At 38.1% G+C, this 15423-nt stretch overlaps 1 protein-coding gene across 5 annotated transcripts in view; it reads left to right on the top strand.

The window, feature by feature from the left end:
• Nucleotides 1–15197, top strand: part of CD80 (CD80 molecule) — a 37931-nt gene extending 22734 nt beyond the window's left edge. For 2 of the 5 annotated variants that reach the window (XM_020985871.2, XM_078146718.1), the window contains 3 exons: nt 2642–2758; nt 4994–5138; nt 14443–15197. In XM_020985871.2, the coding sequence (XP_020841530.1) occupies nt 2642–2758; nt 4994–5136 (260 nt within the window). In that variant the 3' untranslated portion in view covers nt 5137–5138; nt 14443–15197. Of the gene's footprint in view, nt 1–2641; nt 2759–4993; nt 5139–9237; nt 9568–14442 lie in introns of those variants that run through there. The other 3 variants (XM_020985870.2, XM_020985872.2, XM_020985873.2) reach the window with 3 other exon arrangements.
• The last annotated feature ends 226 nt before the right edge of the window (nt 15198–15423 follow it).

Raw genomic sequence — 15423 nt, 5'->3', positions numbered from 1 at the left:
TCCTATATCCAAAGCCTCCAAGAAAAATATGAATCAGTCCCCGGCCATGGAAGAGCTCAAAAAGGATTTTGAGAAGCAAGTAAGAGAAGTAGAGGAAAAACTGGGAAGAGAAATGAGAGTGATGCAAGAAAATCATGAAAAACAAGTCAACAGCTTGCTAAAGGAGACCCAAAAAAAAATTGAAAAAAATAACACCTTAAAAATATTTTCTCCTTGATCTGGGAACTCTGGAATTTGGTTACGATATTCCTAGTAGTTTTCCTCTGGGGATCTCTTCCAGGAGGTGATTGGTGGATTCTTTCAATTTCTATTTTACCCTCTGGTTCTAGAATATCAGCACAATTTTCTTTGATAATTTCTTGAAAGATGATATCTAGGCTCTTTTTTTGGTCATGGCTTTTAGATAGTCCAATAATTTTTTAAATTATCTCTCCTGGATCTATTTTCCAAGTCAGTTTTTTTCCAATGAGATATTTCACATTGTCTTCTATTTTTTTCATTCTTTTGGTTTTGTTTTATGATGTCTTGATTTCTCATAGGCTTCCATTTGCTCTGTTCTAATTTTTAAGGAGGTATTTTCTTCAGTGAGCTTTTGGACTTCCTTTTCCATCTGGCCAATTCTGCTTGTTAAGGCATTCTTCTCATTGGCTTTTTGGAGCTCTTTTGCCATTTGGGTGTTATTTTCTTCAATATTTTTTGGAGAGAGAGAGAGGAAGAGAGAGAGAGAGAGAGAGAGAGAGAGAGAGAGAGAGAGAGAGAGAGAGACAGGAAGGAAGGAAGGAAGGAAGGAAGGAAGGAAGGAAGGAAGGAAGGAAGGAAGGAAGGAAGGAAGGAAGGAAGGAAGGAAGAGAAAGTAAAGAAAGAAATATGCTTTGATCTATATTCAGACTCCATCAGTTCTTTCTCTGGAGGTGGATAGTATTTTTCATCATAAGTCCCTTGGAATTGTCTTGACTCTCCTCTATAATGATCCTGGCATTATGCCTAGCTGTGGTTTGTGCACAAGTTCATTATCTTGCCCCTCACCTCTATCTTACATGCATAAGTAGACTGTACTATGTCTTAGAAAGTTACTAAGGGCTTGAACTCAGGGAATGTCTGTTCTGCTGAGGAAATTGAGTGTGTGTGTGTGTGCATGTGTCTTTAGACACAGAATGTATACGTATATGTATATATAACATGTATATGTGTGCATTTATATACACGTATGTAGATAGAGAGATTGACAGAAAGTGGAAGAAAGAGAAAAAATAAGAGAGGATGGAAGGAAGAGAGAGAGACAGAGAGAGAGACAGAGACAGAGAGACAGAGAGAGAGAAAGGAAGGAAGAGGGAAGAACAAGAGAAAGGTGAGGCTAAAGATAGATCAAGTGAAATGCAAGTTGATTGTGATTAGTTAATAGTAAACAGAAATAGGAATTTCAAAATATGAGGTGGAAAGGTAATATACCTTTTTCAAAATAAGATATCTTTATAATATTGATTTTCATCCTTGGTATTCACCATCTAGATATTTACTGCCCACAAGTTTGTTTGTTTGTTTGTTTGTTTTGGTCTGATTATCAACCTCATGTTTCTTCCCAAACTGGGTATGTATCAAATCTAAGTATGGCTTTAAAGGTGTTATTTTCAGTGTATACCAATATATTTTTTCTTTCAAAGAAATTTCATTCAGTGTTGGCCTAATTTCACTATTTAACCCTTCCTGTCCCCTGAAATTACATTGTGTTTATTCTGCATGTCCCTGTATATACATTGTTACCCTTCACCCCAGTAGAACATTAGCTCCTTGACAGCAGTGACTATTTCATTTTGTCTTTGTACATTCAGGATTGTAGCAAGTGTCTGGCATGTTATGGGTATTTAACTTGTTTGTTGATTGAAGCTTACTATGTTAGACCACTTAGGTGACTTGGTGGAGAGTGTGCTAGATTTGGAATAAGAAAGTCTTGAGTTCAAATCCTAACTCAGGCACTTAATAACTGACCTTGTGTAAGACAGAGAACCTTTTTCAGCCTCAATTTCTTCATTTATAATATGGAGATAATAATAGCACCCGACTCAGAAGGTTGTTGTGAGGCTCAAATAAGATAATATGCGTAAAGTACTTTGTAAACCTTAAAGTGCTAAATGTTAATATTAGTTGCGATTATTACAATTGGACAGCAAGGTGGCACAGTGGATGAAGCACCAGACCTGAAGTCAGGAAGATTCACCTTCCTGAGTTCAAATCCAACCTCACTTACTAGTTGTGTGACCCTGTGCAAGTCACTTAACCTTTTTTACCTCAGTTTCCTTATCTAAAATGAGCTGGAGAAGGAAATCGCAAACCACTGCAGCATTTTTACCAAGAAAACCCCAAAAGGGGTCACAAAGAGTCAGACATGACTGAAACAACTGCACAATAATTATTACAGTTAATAGCCATTGTTGTTGTTATAGATTTGGGGTCTCTTTTTATTCAGATCAAGATGGTGTTTGATTAAAAAGTTATGTAATGGAAATTGCAGTTGTTGAACACTGTATAGTAGTTTAGGCAAAGAAGTGGAGAATATCCTTTCCTATCATCTGCGAGGGATCAAAATGGTAGAGGGCTGCTGTCATAGCTTTGTAGCTCATACTCTTTCTTGCCTTCCCCACAGAAAGAGACGTACCCCCTGAGCCAACTCTCCAACCATCCATCATTGCTTCTATAGTGATAAGTATCTGCTTTTTCTTCATAGCCTTGATACTGTATCTGAAACGACACCACTGCCAGTGTAAGTACCATCTGATTCATGATCCCATTAACTTGCTTTGTACTGTGGAGACTGCAGCTTTCCCCTTTGGATAACTAAAAAGCTCTTATGCTCACTTTCTAATATTTAACTCCCATCTAAGATCTTGGGAACTGTTGATTTTTTAGAAAACATTTCTGATACCAACTAAAATTCCAACCCCAGATTTGGGAGGGGCAAATATTAGAGTATAGAGTTTGGGAGAATGGATCTCTTATTTAATGTAAATTCAGGAAAAGGTGCCATGGTGCAGTAGTGGATAGAGGGCTGTGTGACCTCAGACAAATCATTTAACCTCCAGTTATAAAAAAGTGAGTTTCCTACATTGATGAAATCACAGTCCCAGACCTTCTACCTTCATTCCTGCAAATGCTATAGAGGTTGAGGAAAATATAAGACTATTGAGAATTTTTATTATTTTCATTCCTTGGAAATGGATCTCTAAATAAGGAATTAGTGATGGTGAAGAAAAGGAGGGAGATTTATGATGTTATTTTTTGTAAATCAAAGTGTAGCTTTTGTGTAACCCAGGCCTTTCATTTTGACTCCCTCAAATGTAGACCAAGATTCAAGGTACTCTTTAGGTATGCATATATCTAAACCATGACCCACAGACCCACACCTAAAGTTTCCCTTTCATCAGACTAACCCAGAGGACATAGTAATTCAAAGTAAAGGCATTTGGTTGAGCAGGCTAATAAGGATATAACAAGGAAAGTATTTCCTCCTCTTCTCCTCCTCCTTCTTCATATATATATATATATATATATATATATATATATATATATATATATAGAGAGAGAGAGAGAGAGAGAGAGAGAGAGAGGAGAGAGAGAGAGAGAGAGAGAGAGAGAGAGAGAGGCATACTTTCGCAGAGTCACACTGCTAGTGGAAAAGGGAAGACTTAAAGCCTGGACAGCTCTTATTTCCAGTGCTGTGTCCAATCACTGCCTTGGAAGCTGCCATTGATTTCTTCCTTGAAGAACTTGTGCTGTCATCTGCTGGAATCTTGCTAAGCTGTCATTTCCTGCACTGCAGTCTTCTGTTTTTCCCTGGTTTGATTGTGGTGCTACTTCTCTGATGAGGTGCCTCTGCCATCTGCTGCTTCTCTGTTTAACTGAAGTTGCCAGGAGGCCTCCCCCCCTCCCCCCACCATGGGAAATGTTTATGGCTCTTTGGGGAGCCAATCTATAGCCTTTGGATTCCTCAACTCTCTTGTGAATTAAAGTCCCTCATCTCTCATCTCTCTTTTTCTCTATTCCACCTAACCCATAGTGAGAACTCTCCAAGGTCCACTTGACTTTTGGACTGATGTGAATAAATTTAGCTCCCATTGTGCCCCAAACCATGCAGAACACAATGAAGAACTTTGTCTTTCATTCCTGCTGCTAAACCCTTTACATTCTGCTCTCTTTTACATTTAGAGAACTGATCTAGACCATAGACTAACACTGGACTCTTTGCCACTCTTATCTCTTATCCCTTAAGCCCCACCAAGTGGAAAATAGATGCATTTCTTGGACAAAGTTGAAAGCCTGATTATCTGAAGTTATTGTGAAGACTTCTAGGGATAGTAATGAAGTGACAGCAAGCAAAGGAAATTTGAAGATGGAGTTATTTGTTATTTCTTGACCATAAAAGCGAATAATCAATAGCCAAGTCCCCGAAGAGGGGACCATGAAGAGCTTTTGGAAATAGTACTAGATTGAGAGTCAGAAGACTCATGTTCTTATATCTGTATAACTTTGGGCAAGTCATTTCTCCCATTTGAAGCTTACTCTCCAAGTGTGTAAAGTGAACCAGGTCACCTCCAAAGTCTCTTCCAGCTCTGACATTCTATAGTTCTATGAGAAAGGTTCATTGGAGAATATCTCCTGGGAAGAATCCACCTTACAGGCCAAATAAGGAGAGACTAGGTGGCTTCATAGGCCTTTCCAAGTTCTAATGTCTGAAGGAAGGCAACATGGTGTGGAAGATGACTGGATTTCGTGAATACACCTTGGAGTAAAATCCCAGCTCTTCTACTTGTTCCTTATGTAACTTTGGGCACGTCATTTCCCCTCAGTATTCTTGTCTGCAAAATGAGAGGATTAGACTAGAATCTTGTCACTAGATAAGCTTTAGACTCTCTTCCAGCTCCAAATCTATGCCCTCATGAAGGCTGAAAAAGTACACAGCCAAAATATGACTGAAATACATGTGTAATTTTTCTTCTAGTCTGTAAACAACCAGAGGCTGGCCTCTACTCTGTCCCCCAAGGACTCGCTGTGGCAGCCACAGAGGAAGAGGCAAATGACTTGGTGTTCCCACTAGCCAATGTTGAACGGGCTACAACATCTGGCAAGGCAGCCAGTGTGTGAAGGTAACCTAACAATCTCCCCTATCCCCCTCCCCTATCACCTGGAATCATCTGAGACAAGAAACTTAAGATCATACATTGCTTTCCATTTGCTTTCAGGATGAAATTTCAACTTGTCATGTTTGAAGGCCCTTTATCATCTAGCATACCTTTGCTTTAATCACCTCACTTTAGTCTCTTACTATTTCCCATCACCTCCAAAGAACAAAACTTCCTCATTTCTACTCTGTGGTTTTTTCATCTAAAATCAGCCACTCCTGAAAAGCCTTTCTTCTTCCTCTTTGGCAATCTGTGTTCCCTTCCTTCTCTTAAACTTTATTCCAAACTTGTCTTCAAGAAGCTTTCTTTAGGGCAGCTAGGTGGTGCAGTGGATACAGCACTAGCCCTGGAGTCAGGAGGACCTGAGTTCAAATTCAGCCTCAGACATTTGACACTATCTATGTGACCCTGGGCAAGTCATTTCACGCTGATTGCCTCACCAGAAAAAAAAAAAGCCTTCCTTGACCAACTTAAATTAACTCAAACTATACCTTTTCTTCTTATTTTAAATGTTTTATTGACTTTTCTTTTTTTAAACCGATAGCATTTCTCCATGACTCCTCCTCCACTGGTAGAACCTTCTCATAACAAATAAATAGTCAAATGAAACAAGATATTGTTCGTGTCTGAAAATGTATGCCTCATCCTGAACCTGTGGCCTGCCCTCTGACAAAGAGCAGAAGGCATGCTTCACCATGAGGGCCTCTGAAGTCATGATTGGACACTGCATTGATTAGAGTCATGAAGTTGGGGGGGGGGGTTATGTGATTAACTTTACATTATTGTGATCCTTGTACAAATTGTTCTCTTGCTTCTCCTTTCTTCACTCTTCCCAAGTTTCTTTGAATTCTTCATATTTGTCATTTCTTATAGAGTAATAATTTTCTGTTACATTAGTATTTAATGCAAAACTATCAAGCCATAAGATTGTTATCTACAATTTAAATTAATAATTATTTCATTTATTTTATTTATAAAATTTTACTTATTAAATTTAATTAAATTTATTAAATCATTCCTCAATTGATACCAACTTTCCTATTAAAAATTAGAGATAGAGATTAGAGAGACTTGTGATTTCATAGATACAGGGAACTCCTGAATAAAGAAACTCACTTTACCGATGGAAGTCAGCATTTTCTCTACAATTCATAGTCTCAGAGTTGTTTAAAACACTCAGAATTAATAAGGATTTTTCCAGAGTGGCATAGCCAATAGGGACAGCCACAGGCAGGACTTGAAGCAGGTCTTCCTAGCTCTGAGACCTGCTCTCGAGCCACTAAAACATATTAGCTATTATTTAAGCAGCTGTTACTGATATTTTTGTGCAGCACCTTTAGCACCTCACTCTCACATATGGGGCTCTCAGAATAGCAATCCTAGGTTCAAGGTTCTCTATGGATCTATATCCACTCAAAATGGTAGTTGATATATCCCTACCAGTGGGACTACATTACCTACAGTAACCCAAAAGACATAGGATTTTTTAAAAACATTAAATGAAGTATCATGGTAGGAATATTTTCAATGCAGCAGTCTCCTCATAAAAATAGAGGGGAAAGTGAGTGTGCATAGAGATCAAGTATGATATGAAGGAAAACGATGGGTTCACACCAGGTAACAACATGTGGGGGAGAGGGGGGGAGAGTCATACTTCCAAAATGGCAGGATATCATCTGGTTATGCTCGTGCTTCTTTCAGTAGGCGTGTGTTTCTACTGAACACATTGTTCTGCTTGGCTGGCTCCTTTTCAGGCATGATGACATCTCCTTTGGGCATGCTCCTCACTGGGCATGGGATTACTATTTTGCTGAGGCCTTCAGGAAGGTAGGATATAGTGGAAGGATATATTGACTAGAACCTATCCTAATAAGGGTAGGAAGGCTCTTCAGTCATAGTCATCAAACCCAGATAACAAAAGCCAGGCTGAGGGCCCCCAAGATAAGATTAAGTCTGTCCTTTTCAACCCCTATGTCTGAATCAGAGATCAAAGCTTTCAGTAGTAGATAACAACCTTACTTATGGTTAAATAGTCTTACATAGTTCCAAGATTTTCTCTGGTTTAGCTGAAAATGAATTTGAGCTAGAAAATGGTACCAGTATCCTTCACTCACATAATATACATTCCTGTCCCTAGTATTCATATTTGTCAAGAGGAAAGCCTAATTGTTTGTGTGTTGTATTTTTGGCCAGCAAAAAGCCTCATTCTCTCTACATTAGTTATACGTATGAGACTTTCCCTTCTGTTTTTCACCTCCTTGGATTATATGCCTAGTAGAGGTAAATCATAAGTACAATTTAGTGACTTTTTGGTACAACTCCAAATTGTTTCCAAGGATGATTGGACCATTTCCCAGTTCTATCAATAGTACATTAGCTTGCCTATCTTCCTACAGGTCCTCTCACGTTTGTAATTTTCACCTTTGATCATCTTTGGTAAGCTGAAGGGCATAAGGTGATACTTCAGAGTGGTTGTAATGCAGATTTCTTTTATTATTAGTGATTTGGAGCATTCTGATATATATTCCATTTCTTCTTTTGAAAATTGGCTATTCACATCCTTTGACCACTTATCTGTTGGGGAAAGGTTCTTATTCTTATATATTTATACCCATTCCCTATAACCACTGGATATCAGGGATACTTTTATCTGAAATATTTGGTGCAAAATTTTCCCATATTAATTGATTTTCCTATAAGTCTAGCTGCTTTGATTTTGTTTATACAAACACTTTTCTTTTTTTGTGAGGCAATTGAGGTTAAGTGACTTGACAGCTAGTGAGTGTTATGTGTCTGAGGCTGGATTTGAACTCAGGTCCTCCTGACTCTAAGGCTGGAACTTTATCCACTGCGCCACCTAGCTGCCCCCATACAAATACTTTTCAATCTGATATAATAAAAAGTGTCCATTTTATCTTTTACCTCTATACCTTGTTTTGTTACAGTTTTTCACTTTAGCCATTGTTATGTAAACTATTTTCTTTCATTCTCTTATAGTTCTTTGAAAAGATGAAGTTTATTGTGATATATACTATAGGATATTGGTCTAAACCTAATTATCATCAAATTGCTTTTCAGTGTTCTCAGTGAGTTTTGCCAAATAGTTAATTCTTACATAAGTAGTGTCATCTTTGGACTTATATAATAACAACTGACTGTGTTCCGTTACTTCTGGATTTTGCTTACCAAATTGCATCATCAACTTTTCTATTTTTAACCAATATTGACTCATTTTGATGATGCTTTATAGTATAGTTTGAGATTTAGTAATCCTATGTCCCTTTCTCCTATTTTCTCCCCGTGTTATCTATTGAAATAATGAGGGCAGCTAGGTAGCACAGTGGATAGAGCACCAGCCCTGAAGTCAGGAAGATTTGAGTTCAAACACATAACTCACTAGCTGTGTGACTCTGGGCATGTCACTTAAACCCATGCGACCTTGGGCAAGTCATTTAAGCCCAACTGCCTCAACAACAACAACAAAAAGAATGAATGAAATTTTGTCACTTCATGTGACTTTTGTTATTATCTCATTTACTCCTATTAAGTAATTTTTGGTAGTTTGGTTAATATGGCACTCAACCTATAAATTGATTTAGGTAACATCATTTTCATTATATTGGTGTGGTTCAACCGTGGACAATAAATATCTTTCTAATGATTTATATTCTTCTATTTCTATAAATTGTATTCAAGGGTGAGAGTCTTTGTAGGTTGACTCCCAGATACTTTATGCATGTTATAATTATTTGAATGCAATTCTTTTTTCCATTTCTTCTTACTAAGTTTTATTGGTAACATATAGAAAAGCTGTTGATTTTTGTGAGTTTGTTTTATATTCTGCTACTTTCATAGGATTTTAGATCTAGAGCCGGAAGGAACCTGACAAGCCATCCAGTCCAATCCCTTCATTTTACAGATGAGGAGACTAACACCCAAGATTACATAGAGAGTCAACATTGGACACAGTTTCTCTGACTGTTCCTCTGACTCCAGGGCTAGTGTTCTTTCCACTAACTGAAGTTGCTAATTATTTTAATTATTCTTTCTGCTGATTTTCTAGGATTCTCTAAATAGACCATCATATAAACGGCAATCAAATACCTACTCTTAGCCAAGCACCATGCTAGGTATTAAGGAAACAAAGACAAAAAACAAAAGAATCCAGTCTCAAGGAGCTTACACTGTGTGGGGGAGACAACATGCCTGTATTCAAGTACACACAAAACAAATATGTGAAGTACTACCCCTGCTGTATATGGACAGTTTATTTGCTGAAAGAGGCAGAACAAAAGGACAATTGTGTGAGAAAAGCAGCTTGGAACAGTTCCTAGGACTTGAGAGGAAACAATCCCTTAGAAAAATGTACTAAAAGGACCTGTTTTGAAAGAAGTTCAAAGTCAAGAGCAATGACTGATGTAAAGCTGACTTCAGCACATGGCTGTCTGCAGTTCATTTACATGTGCCTATTTTCAGGCTTTTGAAGGATATAGCTGAAAATCTAAACAACAGAAAATAGCTTGGGAGACTATGATTTGATAGAACTGTGAACACTATGTTTCTCAACCATGATTATAGGTGGGTCTCTCTCTATCCATGAAAAGTCCCTGATTCAAGACATTAGAAACCAGAGTGGAGAAGAGAAACAGGGATCTGAAGAAAAACTGAAACCTGAAGAAAGAAGATGATGACAGAGACAAAAGCAGAGAAATGAAGGAAGGAAGGAAGAAAGAAAGAAAGAAAGAAAGAAAGAAAGAAAGAAAGAAAGAAAGAAAGAAAGAAACAAAGAAAGAAGAAACAAAGAAAGAAAGAAAGAAAGAAACAAAGAAAGAAAGAAAGAAAGAAACAAAGAAAGAAAGAAGAAAAAGAAAGAAAAAGAAAAAAAGAAAGAAAGAAAGAAAGAAAGAAACAAAGAAACAAAGAGAAAGAAACAAAGAAAGAAACAAAGAAACAAAGAAACAAAGAAAGAAAGAAACAAAGAAAGAAAGAAAAGAAAGAAAGAAAGAAAGAAAGAAAGAAAGAAAGAAAGAAAGAAAGCAGAACAGAGGAGAATCTAAAGAGAAGAGTATCATTGGGATGAGTCAGCAGAGAGAGCTGACTGAAGTAGTCCAGAAGATTTCATAATTGATGGAGAGAGCTTATTGGAGTAGAACTCTATAACCGATAGAAGCTAGTTGGATAAAGCAAAATTTTCTTGCTCTATGAAGAAGCTGGCTGAGCTTGTATGCGACGCTCTTTAGCACCACCTAGAGTTTGAGAGCTGATTTAGCCACAGGCGAGCCCTGCATGTGAGGTAGGAGTTATTTTGGAGTACAGCTCTCTGGCTGCTGGAGAAAAAAGCCTGGACTTGTCTGAATTGCTCTTTAGCGCTATCTATATAGCTTGAGGGAGCTTCAGGGGGTTGAATGCATTGCTCTCTGTTGCCCTCTATGGTTTGAAAGGGAGAAACTCCTGAGAACCAAGAGAGCCCTAGATCTGAATTTTGCAGATCCCTAGCTTGAGAGAACAAAATTCTTGTCACTGAATTAACTTAATACTGCTTCAGTGCACAGACAAAGGAACTGGCCCTTGGCATAGGGCTGCTGTTTCAATTAAAGAATATGATGCTGCTGGCTGCTTCATTAAGAGTTTCAGTGGCCCAAGAACTGCAGAGGAGTGGATTCATCTTGCAGGAGATAAAGAATCTCAGGATGAGAAGTTGCTTCACAATATAGACAGCTCCCTAAATGAGACCACCGATATCCAGAACTGCAAACCGGAGTCTTGAGTTGCCCTAAACATGTGGGTTTCCCCACTCACATGCCTCACTTCTAGGTTTCTCTAAGTGTATGCTGAGTCTCCCTCATGGACACTGTGTTCATTGGTAGGAGAATGTGACTCAGGTTGATGAGTTGACTCATATTTTGATTATTCCTGCTTTTGCTTTCTATTGAGCAAATGTTATGATTATGCTTGGTTTCGCCTTCTGTTTTAGTAAATGTTTCATATTCAAGAGTCAAAGGTGTCATTGTGATTGATTTGTGCATATGAGAAGCACTGGGGTGAACAGTGAGGCCCTACAGTGACAAGAAGTAGAAGAGGATCCTGCCCACATTAGGGTTACCCCTTCTACTCTGAGAGTGAGTGGGAGTTACATGGCCCTTCTGGAAAATCACCCCAATGTGGTGAAGAGGGGACCAAAGGCATAAATGAGCCAGCACCAGCCCAGGGAGAGAGCCTGGAGAGAACTTAGGTAGGATTAGCAGTCATGTTACTATGGTAAGGACATTTGTAGCCTCAGCTCAGGCTATATAGCTTAGCAGAGATCACAGTCCAGCTGAGTTCTAGGTTTCCTCCTTTTTTATCTATTTTTTTTGGGTGAGGCATTTAGGGTTAAGTGACTTGCCCAGAGTCACACAGCTAGTAAGTGGCATGTATCGGAGGCCATATTTGAACTCAGGTCCTCCTGACTCCAGGGTTGGTGCTCTATCCACTGCACCACCTAGCTGCCCCCTACCCCTGCTTTTATTTTTGTTGTTTTTTGAAATTTGATTCTTTTTCTAACAAGCATTTGTTTTCTCTTTCCTACCACATAATCTTAAAAAAAAGTCCTTGTCACAAATATGCATAGTCAAGCAAAATAAATTGCTATTTTGGCCAGAAATGTATGTTTCTTTCTGCATCTTAAGTACATCACCTGTGAGGTAATCTGCTTTATCATCAGTCCCTCAGAATCGTGGTTGGACATGTATTGATCAAAGTTCTTAAGTCTCTCCAAGTTGTTTTGTCTTTACAATATTATTATTATTGTATAAATTGCTCTCCTGGTTCTGCTCACTTCAATGTATCAGTTTATCTAAGTCTTTCTAGATTTCTCCAAACCCGTCCCTTTTGTTATTTTTTACAGAAACAATGATATACTATTACATTCACATACCATAACTTGTTTCATCATTCACCAATTTATAGACAATTCTTTGCCACTTCAGCTAAGAGAACTGCTACATTTTTTTTTCACATTTTCCCCTCTTTTTGTGCAAAGGGAAGTTTACATGGCAAAGTTACTTTCCCAGGATCCTTAACAAGTTCAAAATAAGGACAACTATTGTTATCTAAATAGCAGAAGTAATGTCCGGAGGAGTCACCGTGGCTCAGTGCTGCTGATTCTGGGAGCAGCAGTGTGGTTAATGGTACAGTGGATGGTGTCATCTTCAAATATAACATTAACAGTAGCTTAGAGTATGACAACAGCTTTGTATTTTCAAAATACTTCCACGCATTCTGTCAGGTTTGATCATCACAAGATCTTCAGTGATGTAGGTAGCAGGGTGTCAGGCACACTAGAATTGACATCAAGCGACATCTGCCTAAAACACTTACTAACTTTATGCCTATGAGCATTTCTCTTAGCCTGTATTTCTTTCATTTGTAAAATGAGGATAATAATACCTGTGAGGATCAAATGGGATGACAAATTTAAAACACCTTATAAACTTAAAAGCTGTATGTAAATGTAAACCAATTTTAATTTATATATTTTGTTTTTGACATTGCACCCACTCAGCAAACCATCTCATGTTAAAAGAAAAAAAAACAGTTCAACAAAACTAACTATAGCGTTTTAGAAATTTCCTAGGGGCAGCTAGGTGGCGCAGTGGATAGAGCACTGGTCCTGAAGTCAGGAGGACCTGAGTTCAAATCCAGCCTCAGACCAAAACACTTGACACTTACTAGCTGTGTGACCCTGGGCAAGTCACTTAACCCCAATTGCCTAAAAGTTAAAAAAAATAGAGCACTTTAAAAAAGGGGGGGGCAGCTAGATGGCTCAGTGAATAGAGCTCTGGCCTTGCAGTCATGAGGACCTGAGTTCAAATCCAGCCTCAGACACTTAACACTTACTAGCTGTGTGACTGGGCAGGTCACTTAACCCCGATTGCCTCACCAAAAAAAAAAAAAAACTTCCTAATGATGCTGCAGACTCTCTATAAAGCCTTTCTATACTGATAATCCATTCAATTGGGAGCTTTTCCTCTTAACTCCTATAGCAGAGTTTGCCTGCTCTTATACATTATTTTGTACTGTTAGTGTTTACCAGTATATGTCTAGTTTTCCCAATTTGACTGTTAGTTCCTTAAACTAACATTAGCAAGAGTTAATGTCCTACATGCTTTTGATCCCCCATAGCACTTAGCACAGCATCTTTTTTAAATAAAATTTTATTAATGGCTTATTTTTACATCACCTATATTTCCCAATGTATTCCTCTAACTCCACCCTCCCAGAGAACCAACCCTTATAAGAATGACGAAGAAAAATAATGCAGCAAAACTAACCAACATATTGAAAAAGTCTTACATTATATGCAGCATCTCCCAGCTCTACAAAGAAATGGAGGGTAGCACAGTGTCTTAAATACAGTAGATGTTTGCTTAATATATATTTGATTGACTAAACAATAGAAGTTTTAAGTAGACTGTTACAGTAAATCCAAGGTGCAGAAGTAGTGAACAATAGCTGCTGAATGAGGCATTTATTTGCCTCATTTATGGCCAACCTGTTAATTTGCTTCACTTGACCATATTTATTTGTTATAAGGGATGGTTCTACTGAAGAATAGAATAATTGGGAAATAATAGTAACATAAAAAAATATTAAGACATTTTTAAAAGGAGAAATTTTTTTTTGGAATTTTCAATTCCATATTCTCTCCTTCACTCCTCTTCTTCCCCCATTAAGAAGGCAAGAAATATGATTTTTCCCCCCCGGCAATTAGGGTTAAGTGACTTGCCCAGGGTCACACAACTAGTAAGTGTCAAGTGTTTGGTCTAAGGCTGGATTTGAACTCCTGACTTCAGGGCTGGTGCTCTATCCAATGCACCACCTAGCTGCTCCCAAGAAATATGATTTTATATATATATATGTGTGTGTATGTGTATAGTCATGCCAAATATTAGCCATGTGAAAAAAAAAGAGCAAGAAAAAATATACTTCAGTTTGAACACAAAATTCATCAGTTCTGTCCCTAGAGGTGGACAGCATTTTGTTTTAATCATGAGCCCTTCGGAATTGTTGTGGATCATTCTATTGATCAGAGTTGCTACGTCTTTTACAGTTGATTATCATTACAATATTGCTATTACCATGTACAATATTCTTGTTCTATTTACTTCACTTTGCATGAATTTCACAGTTCGTGTAAGTCTTCCCAGGTTTTTCTGAAACCACCTGAAAAAGGTAAAATGAAAAAAAATTTAGCATTTTGTGTTCTCATTTTTCTTTGTCTTCTCAGGTCCCACCTGGCTTTTCTTCAGAATGTCTTGATGTCCATCCAGACTGTCCTCGCCCCTGCCCCAGGTTTATTTACTCTAATTCTTGGATGCCTCTCTACCTTCTCTCAGTGGCTTCTCAGCGGGAAGGAAATGGAAGAGGAAAGAAGCAGAAGAACTTCTGATAACTTTAACCAGCTGCATTTATTCTGGAATTTGTCAGAGCTAGAAAGAGCCTGGGACATCCTCTCTCATTTCACCCAGGGGACCTAGGAGAACCAGAGGTTCAAGGTTACATTAAGCAACACATCAGAGACCAGAACAAAGCTCCTTCCACTGGAGCCCGCTATCTCTCTGTCAGGGAAGTGAATTTCATTTGATCTGGTTTCTGAATTAAGCCCTGGGGAGATGTGTATATTGCTGCTAGGGAGACAAAATGCAGCATATGAGACTACATGTAAAAGATACTTTGCTTTGGGGGTGGGGGGTTAATCATGGAGACAGTTCCTTTTTCACTGTTCTCCTTTGCTGCTTTTCTTCTTTGTTTCAACTTTCCCCCCAGGGCCTAGGAAAAAGTGGCAGAATAGTCTCAAGCTCCTAAAATATTAAAGATCTTGTCAGAGTTAAGTGGCTGGAGAGGTCAAATGCAGTAGTCAGGATCAGGGCAGTTCCAGGAACCAAGTATTCTGACACACCTCTAGTTCATATTGGACTGATAGTTTTCCCTAAATGGCTTTAAGCTATATTTTAATTTGTTAATAAAACATTTTTTATGAAAGTTCTCATTCATGATGAACAATGAATTCAGGGTTATTATTATTTTTTAATATATGTGATTTTTTCTACATATGTAGTATGTTTAATAACATATCTTTGAGAGGAGATGTTAAGTATCAATGGTAGGAAGAAAATAGAGGTCAGATAGCAATAGCTTCATGGGAAACATTCTGAAGACTTCTCAGATCTCCATTTAAGCTTTTCACTGACCAAAACAGTCACTGTTG

This window comes from Phascolarctos cinereus, unplaced genomic scaffold (genome assembly GCF_003287225.1).
Source record: "Phascolarctos cinereus isolate Bilbo 61053 unplaced genomic scaffold, phaCin_HiC Scaffold_726;HRSCAF=1367, whole genome shotgun sequence".
NCBI classification, from domain to species: Eukaryota; Metazoa; Chordata; class Mammalia; order Diprotodontia; family Phascolarctidae; genus Phascolarctos; species Phascolarctos cinereus.
This window is presented reverse-complemented; position numbering and strand designations above follow the sequence as displayed.